Here is a 22,019-nt window from a genome sequence, read left to right on the forward strand (position 1 = left end):
ATGATACATAACTTTTGGAGTCTGGTTACTTTCAAGTGAAAGCATTGAATCTCACTCATGATTATTACATGCTTTCAAAAAAGAATTTGTCACGAGCCAAATTTAATTGTAATAGATCAAGACGCTGTAATTTTACAAGCGGTACCGGCGATATTCAAGAGTGCAAAACATAGATTGTGTATGTAGCACATATCTCAGAAATTTACAGACAAGGTTAGTACAATATTATAAAATGTTTATTTATTATATATATATATATATATATATATATATATATATATATATATATATATATATATATATATATATATATATAAAAGCATTTAGCATGTTTTGCTGAATTTTAAGAGGTACAACCCTTTATACAATATGTACAATAATTTTATGCTATGTGGTCAACAATAGTTTTAAACAGTGGCTATTGAATCGGTCCCATTCCTTATCCGGGCTAACAAGAAATTGATCAAGAAGCAAGAGGAATCTAAACCAATTATTTTCCAAATGAACAGGTCAAAGTTGAATTGGTCATACCTTATCTTGTAGCCGATTGAATTTGTCAACACTAAATATGCTTTATATAGCATACCCGAGAAACCATTCACTACTCACCACTCACACTTACAAAAACCCTTCCACCATCACCTGCTACTTTCCCTCTCCCACTGCCTTTACCACCAATGTTTGCCACCGCCGGACCTCACACTTCACATCTGACACTACCACTACCTCACACCTGATACTACTCTTACACCGTCCTCACTAAGACGCTACTCCATCAATGTTATCCTCCTTCTCACTCTTTCTAAACCCTAACCTAAAATGGTGTACCCTTTTCATTTTTGGGACCTGTACCGAGGAAACCTCAACCAGATCAGTCACTGTATAAGGTTTTATGTATAGTTATATATTCTTTCTCATCCATGATGTTAAAACGACTGATGACGTTGTTAAAAAGATTACTGGATATTTTTATTGTTTATTGGTTTTTTGTTCAGGATGCTCGAAAATCAGCTCATCCACATACACGCATCGACAACATTCCACACTAATGTTTGTTGCTCTCTCTCTCTCTCTCTCTCTCTCTCTCTCTCTCTCTCTCTCTCTCCTGAAACCCGAAACATTTTTGTTGACTTGGTGAAACCAGATGTGAAAGGTGTTTTTGTTTGTTTGAAAATGTCAATGTCATCCTCTTCTTTGTTTTCATTTGGATTTCGTTGCTTTCCTAAGTTTATGACAGATGACAAATCAATGATGCCTCTCATGATCAGTTTTGCTGCTTCGCACAAGTATTTGCTTATTTGTTCATGAATTACAGGTTTTTAGTGGATCAAAATCTGCATTGACCATCCAGTACTGTGTAACACAGATGTAGTTCTTTCCTTATCTTTAGTACTTTTTTCTTATACTTTATCTTTCTATGACCGAGTAACTGGTTGTGCTAAATCTACCCTTTGACATGGTAGTGTTTGAAGTTTGGTTATTTTTTCATTTTAATTATCTTTGAATGTTAAATACTAATGGATTTTTTTCTGTTTAATTAGCTTTGACAGGGTTATGAACAGTTGAAATCAGATGCCATAGGCAAGCCTGTGTGTAGGCTGTTTCAGAATTTGTAGAAGTTGGATGTCTTTGGTTTCGGTAGGCATATGGGGTTTGAAGATGCAGAAGAGCATAGAGGAATCAGGGTTGGGGGTATGCAGGCAGAGTTGTAGAAGACATATATATATATATATATATATATATATATATATATATATATATATATATATATATATATATATATATATATATATATATATAGCTGTTATGAAGCTTATAAAAAACAAAAATATTATTAATGTATTATTATACATTTACTTCTATATTAATGTTTTCTAGGTGATCTACATTTCTTACTTCCTTACAAATCCTTGATCTTTAACTTATAATTGTTTGTTTTTATATATTTTTACTTCATAGTACAACATTGGGTTCTTTGTGAGGTTCCTGATGGTCAGATGGTCGATCAAAGGGAGCCAGTCACAACCGACAATGTCAAAACACAACTACAGGTTCATCACAGGGATGGTCACTCCCACATTGATCTATTTAAATCGAATTCTGATATTTTTTTCATATCAAATTCGCATTATCATTGCATACTCTTACAAAATTTTATTATCAGCTATCCCAAGAATAAATTCATCTAGAAATTTTTTTGTATGCAACTCAAATTACACTAGCAACATGCTAAAAACAGAAGAAGCTTTTCTTCTTCTTTCGTTTTCTCTCTAAAAGTGATCCGACTTTCATTTACCATTTTATAGCATTGTACTTTGCAAGTACCTAAACTCTACTGAACTTGATTTCATTGTCTTTTTGCAAGTAATGATGAGATCGTTTATATGTATAAAGGGTATAATGAGGAGGGTTGGGAATTTGAAAGATTTATCATCTAATTTTCTGGATTTGGGATGTTCAGCTACAATAATAAGTCTAAAGGGTATAATGGTCCTTTTTTGGTTGTTCTTAAAAGTTTCAAGGCTTTTTATGGTTTTATGCTTCAAGGTAGGTTTTATTGGAATAAAAAAAAGAGTAGAAATAAGGGCTTTTTTAAAGAGGCTTGGTTGTTCTTATACAAAAATTTGAAGCAAGGGCATTTTGGTCTTTGTTTTGATTTTCTCAAAGGTGATATGTTTGGTTTTATTTGTTGGAAACATAAAGATTATGGTTGGTTCGAGATGTTGAGGATTAGATTCTATGGAGTAAAGATCATATTTAATGGGATTACTTGGTGCGAAGTTGATTTCAATCAAGGGTATTTTTGTCTTTTTCAAGATTAAATCAGGTAGCTATGATTGATTAAGTCATAACCATCAAAAAAGCTTTTTGTTGTGTCTCATGCAATGTACTGTGATAAGAACCAAGATTATTTTTGAAGCTTCTAAATGGAATTGTACAGAATGCATCAAGGATTTAATTACTATTTGGAATATAAGAAGAGAATATTGGATTTGGGATGTTGTGGGGTCTCATGTGTGCAATTGGCTTTCTTGGACCAGATATCAATTTTTTGGAATTATGGTATATAATTGATTTATTACCATTTATTTCTCAAAATTGGTTATAAAAAAATTGACGGATTCTATAATCTTTCTGATTCAAATCTGAAGTGTTTAGTTTTTAGGTTTTATATATTTGTGCACAAAAAGAAAAATAATATAAAGGTCAAAAAATTTAAATCGAAGGAATATCTTTTTTTGGTTAAAGCCCGCACTTTTTAGTTTGGTTAGTTTTATGTTTTTATCCTAAAATAAAAATAATATGTTCTTGAATTTTTTTATTCGGGTAAATCTGCCAATAAACCGTATGATTTAATTGATGTAAATCAGTCGGTATTAAATTTATTCTGTTATTGTTAAGTGCTACTGCTGTTTTTTTAAATGTGGATAATGGCTTTAAACCAAACGAATTATTTATAAGTAGTTAGGTGTAATTACAAAAATTTTTATAAGCCAAAACCCACTTATAATATAATATTTTATTTTTTAACTTATTTATCATAAATCTTAAAATCTCTACAAATTTAAGCAACACAAATCAAGTAAGAATAATGCCTAATTTTCCATACAGACCATAATCGGTTTTATTAAATAAATTAGTAATAGTTTATATTTTTTTTGCATAAACTATTTTAATAATATAAAAAAAACACATACACATAAAATATCAATAATAACCACATCACAAAGGTACCCCTCTCCTTCTTAAAAGACCTTTGGCCTAACAGTATTAAAAGTCGACTGATAGTTGAAGAGGTTGGGGGTTCAAGTAGAAAGATGTAAATTTAAGAACATATTAGTGTGTGTATGTGTAGATTGTTCTAAGTAAAAAAAGGTACCTCTGACAACAATACAACTAATCAACATATGACACTACTCACTGGAAATTCAACAATTATGTGTTCGTACATATTTTAAACAATCTTAAATCTTCATATTTTTTCTTACTGATTTCGTATTTGCTAGCATGATTCTTATTTGCGCAAAATAACTAATCGCCTCTATGAACTACATTATGAAAAAAAAAATTGCACCCGTCGCTTGGCGCGGGTAAACGACTAGTATATATATATATATATATATATATATATATATATATATATATATATATATATATATATATATATATATTCATATGGCAAAAATAGATGTTTTGAAAAAGTTAAGCGATATCATTTGGAATGAAATAGTACTCAAAGAAGATTTTGAATCAACATGGAAAAACATAATGGATGAGTTTAACTTAAATGAAAACAATTGGTTTAACGAGATGTACAAAATGAGAGATCTCTGGATTCCTGCTTATATCAAAGAATGTTCCTTCTCTGGATTGATGAGGACTACATTAAGATCCGAAGCTGAAAATTATTTTTACGGGCTACTCTCTAACTCAGATTTGGATTTGATTGAATTTTCAACTCATTTTGATACTGCACTAGAAGGACAAAGATGCGTTCAAAAAAAAATGATCATGACTCAAGATACACAAAACCAGATTGGATTTTAAAACTGGATTGAAACTTGAAGGTGAAGCAGCTGAATTCTTCACAAGAAATGTTTCTTTGATATTCAATCCGAGATTATTGCATCAATGGTTAGTTGCATGCCAATAACATTAGAAGAATTAGAAGAATTGAAAAGATTTATTATAAAAGATACAGACAAACATCCAAAACATCATGGACAATTTGAGGTACATTATAAATTACAGTTATATTACTCTTATTAAAAGAACTTATACTGACTATTTACTATATTTTACAGGTTAAACTTTTTAAATCAGATCAACAACTTCTTTGTTCTTACTTCAAATTTGAATTGAAGGGAATTTAATGCAGACACTGTTTCTATGTTTTAAGAATGGAAGATGTGGAAAGTTATCCAAAAGCATATTTGACAAAGAGATAGACAAAGGATGTGGTACCATGATACACACATACTTATAATATAGCAAATGTTCATACAAGTGAAAAGAAAGAAGAAATTCAATATGTTACGGGTATTATAAGAGAATGATTTTGACAAATTGATTTTGTTCATAAATGAAATGAATGAGAATATGACAAATGTTGACAGAGAAACAAAAAATGCAAAATCAATGAACAACAAAGAAGTTATTGAGACTTTGAAGGGAGTTGAACAATAAGAGAAAATAAATATATTACCTCCTACATTAATCAATAAAAAAGGTGGTCGAAGAACGAAGAAAATAATGAGGGGAAAAAAGCAAGGTTGCAGAAAACGCTCGACGGTGGACTGGGGTTATGGGATTAATCGGCTAGGCGGGGATTAATCAGGGGATTAATCGGGGACCATTAATTATTAAAAAAATTATTAAAAAATTAATAAATATGACATTAATCCTAAGAATATAACATTATAAATTCAAAACAAACTTGTTAACTAAATCTTACACTTATATTTCTAACTGCAAAAGGTAGGTATTGTATTCATGAAGAAACCGCATTACAATTTATATTTTACAATTACAAATTCAAAACAAACATATTTCGAAAATCAATGAATCAATCAATCTGCATGGTTTATCTTGGATCCAATTTGAAGTGTGTTGAGAAAAGAGATACCCAAACTATTGATGCTACTCAAAACAGCTTCAACCTTTACTAGCAAGCCTGCTGACCTATAGAAATGCACATCTGCACTCATGATGAACCTGTTTGGTTGAATGTTAATGTTATTGCTTTCAAACAAAGAAATGCCTTTTTCCACATGTCAAATATAGAAAAAACAATCTTGAACGTTGTAGCCTCCAACAAATGTGAATCAAATTTCACTGAGATATTATATCAAACAACTGTTATGCACTTGTAATTGGGTACAAGAATTATACAGATTATGCATTGGAAATGCTCCAAGATGCTGTCCATCAACACGATGGTTGTAGCAAAAAATTAAGACGTTTTTACCCCCATAAGCCTCATGGCATGCTTTTAGTAAACTTGCCACATTTTTTTCCAAGCATATGTTATCGATCTTTCCTCAACTATAACAAAAAGGTCTTCAAATTGAATAGGAAAAAACCATCCTAAGATAATAAAAGATAACGGGTAAATGATAAAGATTGATAAATTCAATTACTTTGAACACTTTTGTTCATCAATTGGGTGCTGGTGATCTGTTGTGGCACACAAAAGAAACACACATGTGACCTAAAAGTAGCAATTGATCAAAGAAAGAAAATTGGGGAAGAATGGAGAAGTAAAGAAGATATATGATTTTGTTGGAGTTCATCAATCTACAACCTCCACCGCCACCAGTTCACCATCACCTCCTGATACCATCTGCCAGTAGCTTCTTATCTACTCCAGCAAAAGGCGAATTACAAACAACTTCGAGCCTCTAAAACACCGTGAACATCCATCAGAGAAACTGCTATTGCCGAGAACTCTTGCCACCTCGAACACCTCCTAATTCAGCCCCGTATCAACAGCCGACAACCACCATCATCGTGCCACCTTCCATATCCCATGTCGAGTAAACCCCACGACAACCAACATCAAAGAACCACCGGTCGAAACCACCATTGAAAAGCGAAGATCAAAGAAAGAAAACCGGTGAACGAAAGAAGAAGATCGATGTCGCCATTTCACTTCTTTCGTTCGTTCATGGTTTGAGTGTAGAGAGAATGTGAATTTTCTTTGACTGCATACGATTGAATGAGAAACTAGAAGCAACCTAAGAAGCAATTGTTCCATTTTGACAATTTTGCCCTTAAAATGATTTTAAATTACGTTGACTTGCGTTGACTGATTAGGGCGCCTAGACCCGATTATCTCCGTCTTTGACCGACTTTGACCACGTCCGATTATATAAGCCGACTAGCTATAAACGTCGACGGTGGAGGACCGCCAAGCGCCTAGGTGCTGATTAATCGGCCGCCTAGACCGATATTTACAACACTGGAAAAAAGGAGATTGCTGCTAAAAAACAAAGAATGATGGAAGAAAATGTCATAAATATGGTAAATACAAAAAATACGGGACAAGTGAAAAACATGATGCACGTAATTGCCATAAATTTTCAACAGAAGAAGCGAAATCTAATGTTTGATAGATTTTAAATTTGTATGATATATTTTTAACAAAAGAACTATATACTCATTAATAATTTTTTTATGTTTTAAATAAAATAGCATTCTAAATGGTGAGTTCTTTCTGATTATTTTATATTTATATTTTTGATGCAAAAATTTTGATCCGAAAATATAATTTATGAGGATAGTTGAGACTTTGGAGAAATCCTTAAGCGAACGTTTTGCTGGAGAAGCAGCGGATCATCTTCACAAGGCAACTACATTCCCTCTTCCCCTTCACAATGAAATTCAGGGCATTTCTGTAATTTTTGTTTGCAAGTTTCTTAATTGATGAAAAAATTTTGATCCGAAAATATAATTTATAATGTTTTTAATAAGATTTGAAATTTGATTAACAAAAATAAACAATTTTGCTTTATTAATTTATGCATCAAAGCTTTTCATAAAATTGTTTGATAATTTAGTTAAAATTATGTTCTAAATGGTAAATTCTTTTTGATTCTTTATATATAAATATATTTTTGATGCAAATCAGTTGATCCAAAAAAATTAATTGGTTCACTTAAGATAAAATTATTAAAGATTAAAAAATATTAGTGAATTTTTTTATATAATATAATTTTTTATAGATGAAAGTTTTTATATAATGTAAGGAATTCAATTTATAAAATCAAATAAAAGTTTGGAATAATAAAATTGTATCATTAAACTATGAATAAAATATAGTTTAAAAAATATATAATTTTGAATTAAGGATTCATATATAATAGTATTTGTCTTATAAACTCATTGGACCACAAACTAAACTTAGACACCCTCTTACTTTTAAACATGGACAAAGTTTAAAAACCTTTTGGGCCACATACTAAAATACATAACATTTATCTATTTTAATTTTCTTTAACTAGGGAAGTATTTGTCTTTTTTTTGTGAATAATTTGAATAAAAAACATTATAAACAACCATTTGGATCATAGCATAAGTAGATCATAGTTTACCATATAATGGTGATCCTCCAAAACAAAAAAAAACATACATATTACTTCTAAACACAAAAACAAACAAGGATATTTAGTCTTCCTTAGAAAATCACATTATAAAACACCACTAGTATCATAACATAAGTGGATCATAGATTACCATATATTGGTGATCATCCAAAAAAAAAAAAACAGACATAAAAATTCTAAACACAAAAGAAACAAGGATACTTATATAGTCTTCCTCAGAAAATCACAAATAGCCAAAATAGTTTCAAAACAAGAAACGACCACAGATCAAAGAACACTTGTTGATTGAACCATCACTTCAACTTCATGCAAATGAGCTTCAATATAAATCTTCTTCCTCTTGTAGGTTGCCAGTTTATCATAATCCTCTAAAGTAGTAACAAAAGAAGGTTTGCACAAATTTAAATTTGACAACAAAATCTTACCAACATATTTCTTCCTCATGTCCACTAATTGCATCTTTTGACTGGTACACTCATGCAATATATCAGCATCAATCTTCTCCACTCCACCACCACGATATACTTCCATGTGTCTCATGAGAAATAACCTGCAATCAATATCATTGTTTTTGGTCTGCCACTCCATCTCAAACCTTTCCATCTTCATTATTTTGAATGAATTGACTTGAGGATGATCAGTAATCGTCAAATACTATTTAAACATTGTTTTCTACATAAAAAGTTTTTTTATTAGTTTAAAAAGCAAAAATAAAAAAGTAAATGTTTGACAAAAATTTACCAAATTATCAAGAAAAACACGACATTTTGAAGGGATCCCTCGTGTAGACATGTCATTATCAATCATTTCCATCTTTCCATTCACTAAATAAAAAACAACCAAAAAGTAATGTTTTTTCCTGGGAATAGGAAAGAATACCTATTGAAAAAATAAAATATTAAAAAGTAATATATATATATATATATATATATATATATATAAATTAATTAACAAAATAGAAATATAAATAATTAACATACCAAATTAACACCTAAACTTTTAACAAGGTGAAACTTTTCCACATGACTTCGAATTCTATCAACACATCGTGAATTAATACTATCCGTTTTCTTGAAAACAATATTTGACTAAAAAATGAAATGAGTTAGAAAATATAAAATATAAAGAAAAAACATCATAAATGGTCCCTGTGGTTTCCCAAAATCTGAAGTTTAGTACCTGTGGTTTAGAAACGTCATAGCTGGTCCTGTGCTTTCAAAACTTTTGACGGTTGGTCCTTATCCCTAACTCCGTTAAGTTTTGTCCGTTAACTGAAGGGCATTTTCGTCGTTTCACTACCATAGGGACCATTTATGATGTTTTCTCGAATATAAGTGTAACGCCCGTGTTTCTAGGCTAGACATTAATATTGATGTGATAGTCTAGGTTAACCTTTGTAACTCATTTTGAAGAAATGAAAAGGAATTATGTGAATTATGTGTTTTATGTTTAATTACTAGAATTTAATTAATTAAGAATAAAAATGAGCGTCGAAAATAAATATTAGATAAATCTGATATCTATTAAGAAAGTTGTAGTGGTCGTGACAAGGATTACAGATATATAAAGAATACCGAAATCCGAGTTATAACGAAGATGTTATGACCTGTCGAAGTTTCGCGACAAAACCGGCACGGTGCCGAATGTCGTAAAAAGTGAGTTTTTGATAAACTACTTTTTAGCCTTAGTAATCTAAACGAAAGTCGTAGTGTTCGTTAAATCGAGAGTATGTATAAAAAGAACGCTCAAATCTGACTTCGTATGAGAAAGTTATGATTTTTCTAAGTTTCAGCTTAGCAGTAGACAGCTAAAAACTCGAATTTTAGATCGAGTGATTTTTAGCCGAAACAACGTAAAAGAGAATCGAAGGTCTCGTCAATAGTAGTATAACGGTAAAAAGACAGACGAAAACGGACGTCGGATGAAGAAGTTATGAATTTTTAACGAATTTCCTGTCCCGGCCTGTTAAAAATAATAATATAAAAATTAAATCAAAATTAGCCGATGAAGTCTAAACGAAAGTTGTAGAGCGTAATTTTACCTACGCGTGCATATAAAGAACGTCAAAAATGGAGCTCGTATGCGAAAGTTATGGATTTTAGAAGTTTTGGCACAAAAATCGAGAAAAAATACCAAATCCGAGAAATTTCGCATGGTGGGACTTCGGCCACGTCACCTTCGCTCCATGCGCGCCACGTGTCCGAAACTGCTGAGTCACCGAGGCCAGCTGGCGATGCGTGTCGCATTCCCTCGCATCCGAAGTGCGGTCCAATGGGAGTCCGTCGCGTGCCTTCTCCTGACGTGTCCGACCTTCGCATGGTGTGCCACGACTCCGAACCTCGGACCTAGACCTCGGTCCAATCAGAGGTCAACAGCTGGACCCTCGCACGTGCGAGCCATGTGCCTTCTCTTCGGATCTGCTGCCGCGTGGAGTCCTCTCAGCCGTCCGATCAGAAGCCTCGCCCCTATAAATAGAAGGGTGCGAGACCTCCCGGTGGTACTTTGGAAAATTGCCACTTTTCACCCCTTAAACAATATTTCTTTCATTCCAACTTCCCCCAAAGCCCCGGTATTATACCAAACACCCGAAACACGTCCCGAAGTGCCCGAGAAGCCCGAGAAAATTATCTTTTCGGTTTTTGAAGCCCAACCCTCGCAGAGCCCGGTTTCTCAATAAAACTCCCGGTTTTATTAGAAACGATCGTTTTAGGAAACGAAGTGCTGCCCGATTATCATTAAATCAAGTGAGTGTGTAGTCACTTTCATCTTACACCTAGATATGAAGTATTTTCTATAAAATACATGCTATGTGTAATTATATTAATTGTTTATTTGAGGTGACTGTTGAATAGATGTTTTATACAAGTTTTAAACTGTATATGTATTTTATCTACAAATATGTTGGGTAAAACATGGGTAGACGAAATAGTCGATGTGTGTTAAAATGGTGAGAGGCCTCGATGTTGTTGTTGTTGTTGTTGTTGTTGTAGTCGTCTAGCGGAGTATAGATGATGACCACAGACCTTTCTAGACAGTCCAGTGGAACACTATCAGGTTCGCAACTTGTAGGTGTTGGTGAACTATATGTTCATTGGCGTACTCCATCCCCCTCATGGTTGCCTTTAGGACATGTATGGCTGAGGAGTCCCCTTAGCAGTAGTGTCCATCCCGATGATATTCCTTAGGCTAGGTCCCTTGTGATAGGTGTTTAGCGACGTAAAGTGAGGATAACGGGAATGGGTAATCAGGGTTATTGTTGATTGGTGAACTTAATAAGTTTATTATTATTGTGGGTTGAAAACCCTATATGCTCACCAGGCTCCCAAGCCTGACCCACTCAGCTTTTTATTATTACAGGTAGTGGACCCCGAGCATAGTCGGAGGATGATGAGAGATTTTTGGATTATAGGCCAGTAGTTGTAAATAACTGTTGTAAGGCTTATAATGTCTTGTTTATGCTTTTGATCTGTATCGGAACATGACATCCCGAGGTTTTGATATAAAAGGAAAATATATACTTTCTTAAAGAAATGTTTTGATAAACTTTTATCATGTTTTGTTTTGGGGACCAATTCCGCAACATCTTTTAAAAGGATTTCTCTGATTTTATTTTAAAAAGCATAAATTAAATCGATCTTTTTTGGCCGAGAAATTAGGGGATGTCACAATAAGTTAAAAGTAAAACATAATAATATGAATCATACCATAAGTGAACAAGACATGAAAAACCTTAAAGGTGTAGTGTGACCTTTATATTTCTCAAGATGATTCAGAAAAGCAGACCATAAATAAATTACATCTTTGTGAATCCTACAACCCGGTATCAGAGACTCCATCGCAAATCTTATACCAACAAATTCATGGTAGATTCATAAACCTTTTCCCTAAAAAAATAACATTATAAAAAATATATACTAAATTAAAAAAAATAAATAAATAAGGAAATACCTGGATTACGAATAGCTAAAAACAGAGAACCTGCTACCCTTTCTTCCAAACGTGAAACGCGTTCAGTTGTATCTACTTCTTTTTTATGATAAGGTGAACAAAGTGCTAGAGAAGGTTGTAAATCTCTTTTCGGTCTACTTGGTTTAGCCTTGATGTTATAAGACTGTATTGGTATTGGAGAAAAAAATGATCAATTCCTTAATCTTCTCTGATGAACTATTAAGAGGAATTAAATCATTTAGAGTTCTAAAACTTTTATCTAAACCAATGTCTGAATCCAACAAATTCCCCTTAGTCAAGTTTTCAACTACCCCTACATTTTTGAATCCAAGAACTTAACCTACATTGCTTGTAGAAGATTCACCAATAACCAAAGCAAGATCTGAAAAAAATAAGAGAAGGGTTTCCTAAAGGGTTTGAAATAATAGCATCAGGATCATGAAATTTATTTGAAACAATTGGATGGCTCAACATTTTATTTTGCTCAATACTATCATCTTCCAAAGCTTCATTTGTTTTCATTAACACCTACAACTATTCCTGAACCATTTGATGATTCAAAAATTATGTCATTGACAGTTGATCAAGTTGAACATCTCTCAATTCCTCATAAATTTGAACATATTCATTTTGTTTTTCAACATTTGATAACTCCTTAGAAACTTCAACATGTTGATTTACTTATGGACCAGGAAATAACATAAGATTTTGATGAACTTGGTTATATACAACATTATGTCTCACAACATACTTCAAAATCTCTTGGTTGCCTGGGAACTGATTCCAAGCACGATTGATCCAATCATCAATAGTGGGCTTCAAACAACTATAACTTTTAAACAGAAAATCTATCTTCTCTTTAAAATCCTGAAAAATAACATTAAATTCAAAAAAGGTTTAAAAAATGATACAAATAGAATATGATTCAAAACCATGATGCAAAAACATATATAACTCTAAAGACTTTGAACCACCAAGAATATTATCAAATCGAGGATCAGAAGGACCGCTATCCATCCAATCTTCATTGACATTATCAAATTAATCAAAATCCCTTACATTAAAATTACAAATTAGATATTAAAAATTTATTAAAAAAATACAACTTACCATCATCTCTCATTTCATTATCAATTATGTTATCTTGAACAAATTTCTTTCCTTTATTAGCATTCTCCGCAAAAATTGGAACTGTTTCGGATTATAAAAGTCAATAAACATAAAGAAATCAATTTTAAAAATATTTTAAAAAAAACTTACCATCATTTCTCACTTGCTCCTCATTTATCTTCTCTTCAACAACTTTTTTTCCTTTGTCAGCATGATCCAAAAGAATAACAACTGTTTTAAATTATAAAAGTCAATAAAGATAAAAACTAATTTAAAAAAAACAAAAAGAAAAAAACTTACCATCATCTCTAACTTCATTCTCAATTGTTTTTTCTTGAACAATATTGTTTCCTTTAACAGAATGATCCAAAATAACAGAAACTGTATAAATTATAAAGGTAAATAAACATAAAAATTAATTAAAAATAAAAATTTACCTTCAATTTGTTTAACTTCAACTTTTTTCTTTGAAATTTTATTCCTTTTTTTAAGGAATATTCTTTTTCATCTTTTTCTTATCCATTTTTTTCCTCATAACAACAGAAAGAGATATGGTTTCTTCATTCTCTTTCATATTTTTCTTTTGCGTTTTTCTTCTCATAACATTAACAAGAGTAATGTGTTCTTCATCTAATAATTTAAGTATTAAAAAAACAATCAAATAAGATTATAAAAAATTATTTCATAAAATGAAAAGAAAAAAAGATAAACCTATTTCTGTTTCTGAATCTATAGCTTTTGCATCATCAACAAATTCTTCGTATGTTTTTATGACTTCAACATTTTCATAACCTCCATTACTAAAAGCTTCTTTCAATTTATCTTTAACTTTTGTTGGATACCAATAACACGAGGGAGGATATACCCTATTCAATGATTCTGAAGATGTTTTTGTGAAATGAAGATACAATAACTACATAACATGAATATATATATATATATATATATATATATATATATATATATATATATATAATAATAATAATAATAATAATAATTAATTTTTAAAAAATAATTGAAAAAAGCATAGAGTTTAAACTTACCACTAGAAATGCAATAGGTCCAGTATATTGAGGACTCGTGATATCTTTTGCATTTGATTCAAATTTCAACAACTTTTTGCTCTGATTTAAACAATCAATCAGAAAGCCACGCCAATCAAGATCTTTAATGGACACTTCTTCAAAATTTTCCAAAGATTTTTTGTTGTATGTACCCATACTTGGACCATCAACCATGCTGGTCACATATGCAACCAAAAAGTTTAATGTAAACATAAAACCTTCATCAATACTTTTTTCTAAAAATTCTCTGAGATTAACAAGTCTAATCCTAGTCATAGAAAACTGATTCCTCTAGTTTCTAATAACAACAATCGCATAACGACTTTTCTTAGGTAAATTCATAAGGATATCACCAATTGGAAGACCATACATGTCATGAACACCTCTCCTAGTAATATGAATCTCATTGTTATGGATACGAAGAACATTTCTCTTTTCATCATATCTCTCAAGAACCCACAAACAAATTTCCCTACTAAACTTTTTAACCACAAATTCTTTAAGAAATCCAAACCATATTTCCTTAACTGAAGCTTTCTGATTATCATTAAGGCTTCTATAGATAGTAGAGATTAAATCTGATGGATTCCTATATGTAATTTCAGTCTTCTTAACATTTACTTGACCAACAACATGAGCAGAAACAAAATCATCATCATCATCCATACTTGTAATGACTTTCACAACTTTTTTAACTGTAACAAGTTTGACTAATGAAGCTCCTTTTGAAAAAGATGAAATATCTACCAAAGCATTAGACCTTAATGAAGTCTTTCCGTTAGAAGAAAGATCAACAAAATTGTCTTTTGCATCTTTTGGAAGAGATAATCTATTCATTTTCTTTGATTCAACTACATATAAATACAACACAACATAAAAAAATGTTAAAAAATAATAATATCAAAACAACATCAATGAATAAAAAAACAATTCTCATTTATTACAAATGATATTTTCAAACATGAAGAAGGTTACTTAAATAAACATCTAAAGTGATATTTAACACTACCAAAACAAAAAACTATGAATTCCTTATATAAACATAAATAACAACTACATTTTTTTGAATCATTTTTAAATAAAACCATAAAACATATAATAACACCACCCTACCTACATAGAAACTACAAACATGGATCAATATATGAAGACCAATCGATAGAAACACGGTAAATAATCAGCATAAACAAAATATTAAAATAACAAACTAACATTTGATGTTAAAAACAAATAGATAAACATGCAGATTTGATAAAATTACGTTTATATAAACAAAAAAACAATATCTAAAAATAACAATATCAAACTAATCTAATAATTTATGCAACAAAAAAACAAGAAACAAAACTTAAAATACTTCGATTAACACAAAATCGAACCAAAACAAACAGAAAAACACGAATATCGAATATACAACGAACTAGGGTTTCATAAATAATAAAAACAAAAAAAATAAAACAATGAGAAGAAATCGAACAATCTGAATAACAATGAGAACAAAACGAAGCATTAACAACTTCGATTAAGCAAAAACACAACAAATGCGAACTTAAAAACATAAAAACTAAAAATCAGAAAATTACCTGATTCCATAACATCAAGAAGACAATGACGAAGATTAACAACGAAGATTTGAACAATATTCTGATCTCGAACGAAGGATTAAACGATCGATATCGATCGACAGCTTACTGAAAGAGTAAGAATGACGAAGAAGAAGGACGAATAACAAGGGAAATGAAATGGGGGTTTTCTATATTGCAATTGAAGATCATGCCCTCAAAATATTTACCATTTGTAGGAAGATTCCAAAAGGTTACACATAATTTCAAAAATGTCACCATCGGTTGAAGAATAATAAAAATAAATCGCAAAAAATCATAGCCACTCATTTTTTTTAGATGAACAACCAAGATTAAGCCTCACAGTCTTCACCGAAAATAGAGTCCTCACCCAATCCTATCTTTCTTTCTTTCTTTCTTTCTTTCTCTCTCTCTCTCTCTCTCTCTATATATATATATATATATATATATATATATATATATATATATATATATATATATATATATATATATATATATATATATATATATATATATATATATATATGACATATGGTTTCAAAAATATTGGTTCGAACATTATAACCACATCAGATTCATTATATACCTAAGCTAACTAAAATTCAGTTTCAAAAATATTGGTTCAAACATTACAACTACATAGTATTCATTATATACCCAAGCTAACTAACACCACATAAAATCTACTAAATAAACTTGGAATTAAAAATCATAATTGTGAAAGAAAAGATTTTCACAATTTTTCTCAAATAAAAATTAAACCCACTTAATCAAATAAATAGAAGATCAAACAAAGGATAAAAGTAAATAAACGAAAGAAACTCTCCATGTTCATTACATGCTTTGAGACCAACAAAATGAAAAAGATAGTTTGTCATTCTTTCTCTATTTTCTTTCTCTAATGTTGCACTAGGACCCATCCTTGATTTTGTTGGAGTATAGTGCTTATGGTCACAACGAGTTGGTAATATTACAATCAATGATAGTGTCCTTGTGTTTCACTTCGAACGGGAATAAGTATAACACAAACATACACACATCTCTTGTGTTTGTATCGACGTTGAAGCGAAAACAGAGCCCAAAGTTTGAGAAACATATACAAAGAGTTAAACAAAGGATATTTTATTTCTCTTTACTAATATCACATGGTATTTTGATATTTAGAAAAGTTTTTTTTATTATTAAGTTGATTTAATCCTAATTAAAATATGAGTATTTTATGAGTTTGAATATAAATATGAATTTTATAATTTTAAATGGATGTATTTTTTTTGTTATTTTGACCATTTTGCCCCTTATTTTTTGATTAATAAAACTTAGTTATCAACGTACAACGAATGAGAAGGCAAACGGACAACAAGTTGCGCCGTTAAACCTTTTTGTATGGTAAACCAATTCTTTTGAAGACTACATCCATAGATCCAAGGGATATAACATTGTCATGCATGATCCGTTGTATTCTATCAAGAAGCTTCACCGCATCCGGCGCAAGGAAACCAAACGTATCAAATGCAAATGGTATGAACACATGTTGATTTTCCGTGCATGATTTCTCATGTCTGGTGACCCTGCATGTAGCAGTTTTTAATACAGCTTGTCCCACCGTAAAACCCCCGACCCTCAAGCCTATGAGAAGGGATACCCCTGTAAGGTCTACACATACGTGTTTCCTTCCAACCCATTCAAAAATCAAAACGTCAGCCGGTCTAAGGGTTAACCTTCCTTCTGTCGGGTCAATCAAGAAATTCACTGGAGCCTCTTTCTTGGCAGAAACCTCGGCACGCTTAAATATGTCGACAAAAACATCCCTAACCATATCGTGTCTGTATTTGAAACCCGAAAGTTCTTTGCAATGAACTGCATGCTCTCCAAAAAAGTTCAAACATGCATTGCGGCACACCGGACATATCTCGTCAGCTGAAAATATTGGAATAATGAATCGATATTTGAGGATGATATGGTACTCCACATGAGACATATGTTGGCCAAACCCATCTATATAGATAGCTAGAAGAAAATCTTGAGCATGCGGTGTACGTAAACACTGGAAAACTGCTTTCTGCCGAGCCGTCATGATAAAATGCATTTCCATATCTTGGACAATTTTATTACTAAAAAAAGGCACTCGCCAATGTACTCTGGGATTTAGGGGGGGGGGTGTCCTTGTAATATTGAAACTTTATAAGGATATTAATGAAATATATCTTTATTTAAAAGTATATATAAACTTTCTATTGTTTAGATTATGACAACAAATCTAGAGGCTGTTGGTGCCTTGTATAGCTGCTTAGTTGGTTCACTTGTTATAAAGATGACATTTGTCCAGGAATCTAAGTTGAAATTGGTAGATTGGATGCAGATAGCGTGTGCTTCTGTTAGCGTAGCTATTGCACTTTTGCACTTGCGTTGTATTACCAAAAATCCCTTGGAGATAAAGAAGTCAAACCAAGAAGGCAAACACCGATGTCACTATAATTTTTAGTACTTATAGTAATGTTCAAAACCGCAAGTTTGAAGGATTAAGTATATATTCTTTATTCTTTTTATATAAATTATTTCAAGATAAAGTTTACAACCAAGTGGCGTCCAAACTCCAAACACCCCACCTTGGGACAATGTGGGTTCGGTAGGATGGCAGGCATGTATATATGTTTGAATGACCAATGCTGAAATTATACAGAAAGTTGAAACAATTTGTCACGTAGGCACCATCTTAGCACCATATCATTTTGGTAACTGCTAAAATCAGTTAAAATTTAGTTGATCGACTTGATTGGAAGAAAATTAGAAAGTTTGATGACATAATTAGTCATAGAACTAGAAGTTTATTAACATACATGAGTGACAGAATACAAATATATTAACATTTGATAACACTGATATTAGAACGTATTTGTAGAAGTTGTGTTAACATCATCCACGTTGTGTTCCAGTTGTAAAACAAAAGTTGTCAAAGTGATTTGGTCCCATTCAAGCTTTCTGGCTTTGGCCTTTTCCATCCATATAAATTCAATATGCTTTACAATGTATTTTTTTTAATATTTAAATATTTGATATAACTGTTATATTCTTATTTTATTTTTATTTTTTCATATTGTTATTCATTTTTATTAGAACGGGATCATTATAACCGATTTAACTACTATTTTATGATATAATATAATAATTAAAACACAAAAATCATTATCAATATAGAATATATTATAGAATATGTTAAGGGATCAAATTGAACAAGTATAAATTTCTTCTACAAAAGATCATGAAGGACATAAAGATAATGCTAAAGTAGCTTTGTTAGTTTGTTATGTGAATATATGTTGCAGAGGTAGGGCTTAGTTTCTATCATTATCACAAAAAAAACGATAAAATTATTGATGATTTATAACTTTTTTCTTGAAAGGTATTTTAAATACTGTATTCTTTATAAATAAAATTATTTAATTTTTCTAAATTATCTTGTTTTTAATTCTTTAAAAACAAACTAACTTCTGAGCATCAAATCATCACAGATGAGAGTAGTTTGTTTATAGTATACATGCATATTAAAACGTCACTTGTTTTATTCAATAGTCGTTGATATATAGCTTGCAATTATTTGAAACAATTAAGCTTAAATTGTCAGATTCAAAAGATATGTCTCAAACATTCAACCCTCAAATTCATAAGTAACTCATTGTTCACCACATAGTTGATGTCCACAAAATCATATCCATGTGAAACAACATGTTTATGCCATCAACCTCATAATAAACGATGTGCCCTTTATCAACAGATAGCCGTCACTGACCTTTTAATGTTTTTGACAATAAATTAAATCAATATATTTAATAGCCACAAATTCGAAAGAATATCAATAAATAAAATAAAGGGAAAAACACAGATTACATATAATATACTAGTATGTTGAAATGACCAGATATAATACCATGCAATGATCAGTAAGGTTTCTCACCGATAAAATTTCCTGGAGGATCATAATTACAGGTCATGAAAACACCCCTACCCTCCAAACAAGTCACCATAGCACACCCGATCTTCTTGGTTTCCTTCCAAACAATTTGTGTATAATGCCCACAATCCTGCCCACCATTGCACGAATTTGAAGGATGTGCATACCACCGCCGCTCCGCCACCCATGCCGCCGCTGCCTGAGCTGGGCTCCACCCATTACCGCTACCCCAAAAGATGTTCTCCCCATAAGGCCCGTTTGAATGCTTCAACAAACAATCTTGTTGCCTTTCGCTTGCATACGAGTCCGCATATTGTGCTAACTTGGTGTCCCACACAAGTGGTGGCACACGAAGTGCAGATCGGGCTTGGTTCTGGAGGTATAAGAAGTCGTTGATGACATTTTTGGAGAGTTGGTGTTTGTCTGTGATAGCATTGGAGGTGGAAATAAGGAGATTAAGGAACAAAGCCAAGGCTAAAGGAGGAAACAACATTGGGGAGATAATATGACGTGTTTTCCTTGGTGGATCTTTTTTGTGGCGTACACAACGCAAACTTTATATAGTGTGATTTAAAAATTAAAATTTGAAAATAGAATAGAAAATAATATATGACGGTAGTTGGATTTGGGAGAATTTAAAGTGGCACCCATGATCGAATATGATTGCCATGACCTATCGGTACAAGATAAAATCTTTTTCCATCAAAATGGGTCTATATCTAATATAGAATTATAATATTTTTGAAAGAAAAAATGTAGAAAGTATTAACATTACAACCACGTACTTATTATTTTATACTATCAAATACATTATAATAGTGTATCAAATTTATTTATTTTAAAATGATTTATTTATTATTATATATTAAAATAAGTCATATATATATATATATATATATATATATATATATATATATATATATATGTTTAGGTTCTATGGAAAACAAAAAACCCTAAAAAAAAACTCTAAAAATCATAAAAATGCATAAAAAAAATACTTAGAGATCACAAAACTTTTTTGTGAATTTTTTTTATAAAAAATCATAGCTTTTTATTAAAATTCGCTGAAAAAAAAATAAAAAATCAAAATTTTTTTTTTTAATAAAAAAAAAGGTATTTTTCAAATTTTTTTCAGCGAATTTCTTTAAAAATCTGCGATTTTTTCATAAAAAATGTCAAAAAAAAGTTTTGTGATCTCTAGGTATTTTTTTTATGCATTTTTATGATTTTTGAGGTTTTTTAGGGGTTTTTTTTTGTTTTCCACGGTTCCTGTGAGAACTCAAAAAATGGTGAGGACTGCGAGGATAATTCTCCACCACCCATTTCGTCAAGGGCACAAACGTCAATCCCAAATACTTGGCTGTGATGTGTTCGCATATGACCCATGTGTTCGCATATGACCCAAATACGAAGTCGAAGATTTAATCACGTGCGGCGAAAGTCCATGGAACGTCATTTAAGTAGGTTTTATAATTTATTTTCGTTAAAAAAAATTCAAAATTCAAAAACGTCATATCATCTAGCGAGATATTGACGATAAATCAAATCAAATCTCTACCTTTTATTTTTTCAATCCTGCGGCAAAGATTTGTCCTTGCAATCCTCACTTATTTTTGAGTACTCACTTGATCCAACTATATATATATATATATATATATATATATATATATATATATATATATATATATATATATATATATATATATATATATATCAACAACGAACTCCATTTTAGGGAGCGAACCAAAGAACTATACATTTTTCTTTCTTTTTCTTTTCCCTCGCTTTGAATCGTTCTTCCTTACGTCTCAATCATAATCGATTCGCAAAATCGATCGACACCCACCCCACCTCTTCTCTCTTAGAGATTAATCGCAGGTTCTCTCCATCTTTTCTCAGCCTCTCCAATTGATCCCAACCCATCCTCCCCCCTTTAATTGATCGTAGGTCCCTCTTCTTTCTCAAGTTTCAAGTTCGATTTGAAAGAATACTACAGAACAGGACAGATAGGGGGAGATTGTGCAATGCATTAGAAACTCAAAGATTCTGTTTAATTTATAAGAATCATAAGCGATCAAAAAAGGGATACTTTCATTAAATAGTGTAATTATGTAATTATATGCATTAATTTTCTTCTGATTTCAATTTTCAGGTGATTTGAAGTTTAAAATGATGTTTTTTCTTAAATCATGTTGATTTCAAGATTTTGTTTTTATAAGTATTAAGATTCATGGAGAATAGTGTTAAGAACAATGTTGAT

At 31.2% G+C, this 22,019-nt stretch overlaps 1 protein-coding gene across 1 annotated transcript; it reads right to left on the reverse strand.

Moving 5' to 3' along the window:
- Positions 1-19,648: 19,648 nt before the first annotated feature.
- LOC145123529 (pathogenesis-related protein PR-1-like) lies at positions 19,649-20,310 on the reverse strand. Its single transcript, XM_079058739.1, has one exon. The coding sequence runs from the start codon at positions 20,250-20,252 to the stop codon at positions 19,746-19,748; it is 507 nt and encodes a 168-aa protein (XP_078914865.1). The 5' UTR covers positions 20,253-20,310; the 3' UTR covers positions 19,649-19,745.
- Positions 20,311-22,019: the final 1,709 nt, after the last annotated feature.

Source organism: Lactuca virosa, chromosome 7, assembly GCF_052849685.1.
Source record: "Lactuca virosa cultivar CGN04683 chromosome 7, Lactuca_virosa_CGN04683_v6, whole genome shotgun sequence".
NCBI lineage: Eukaryota > Viridiplantae > Streptophyta > Magnoliopsida > Asterales > Asteraceae > Lactuca > Lactuca virosa.

What these genes read in the sequence shown, in the direction of transcription:
- LOC145123529 (XM_079058739.1), bottom strand. Translation starts at nt 20,252, where the DNA reads ATGTTGTTTCCTCCTTTAGCCTTGGCTTTGTTCCTTAATCTCCTTATT.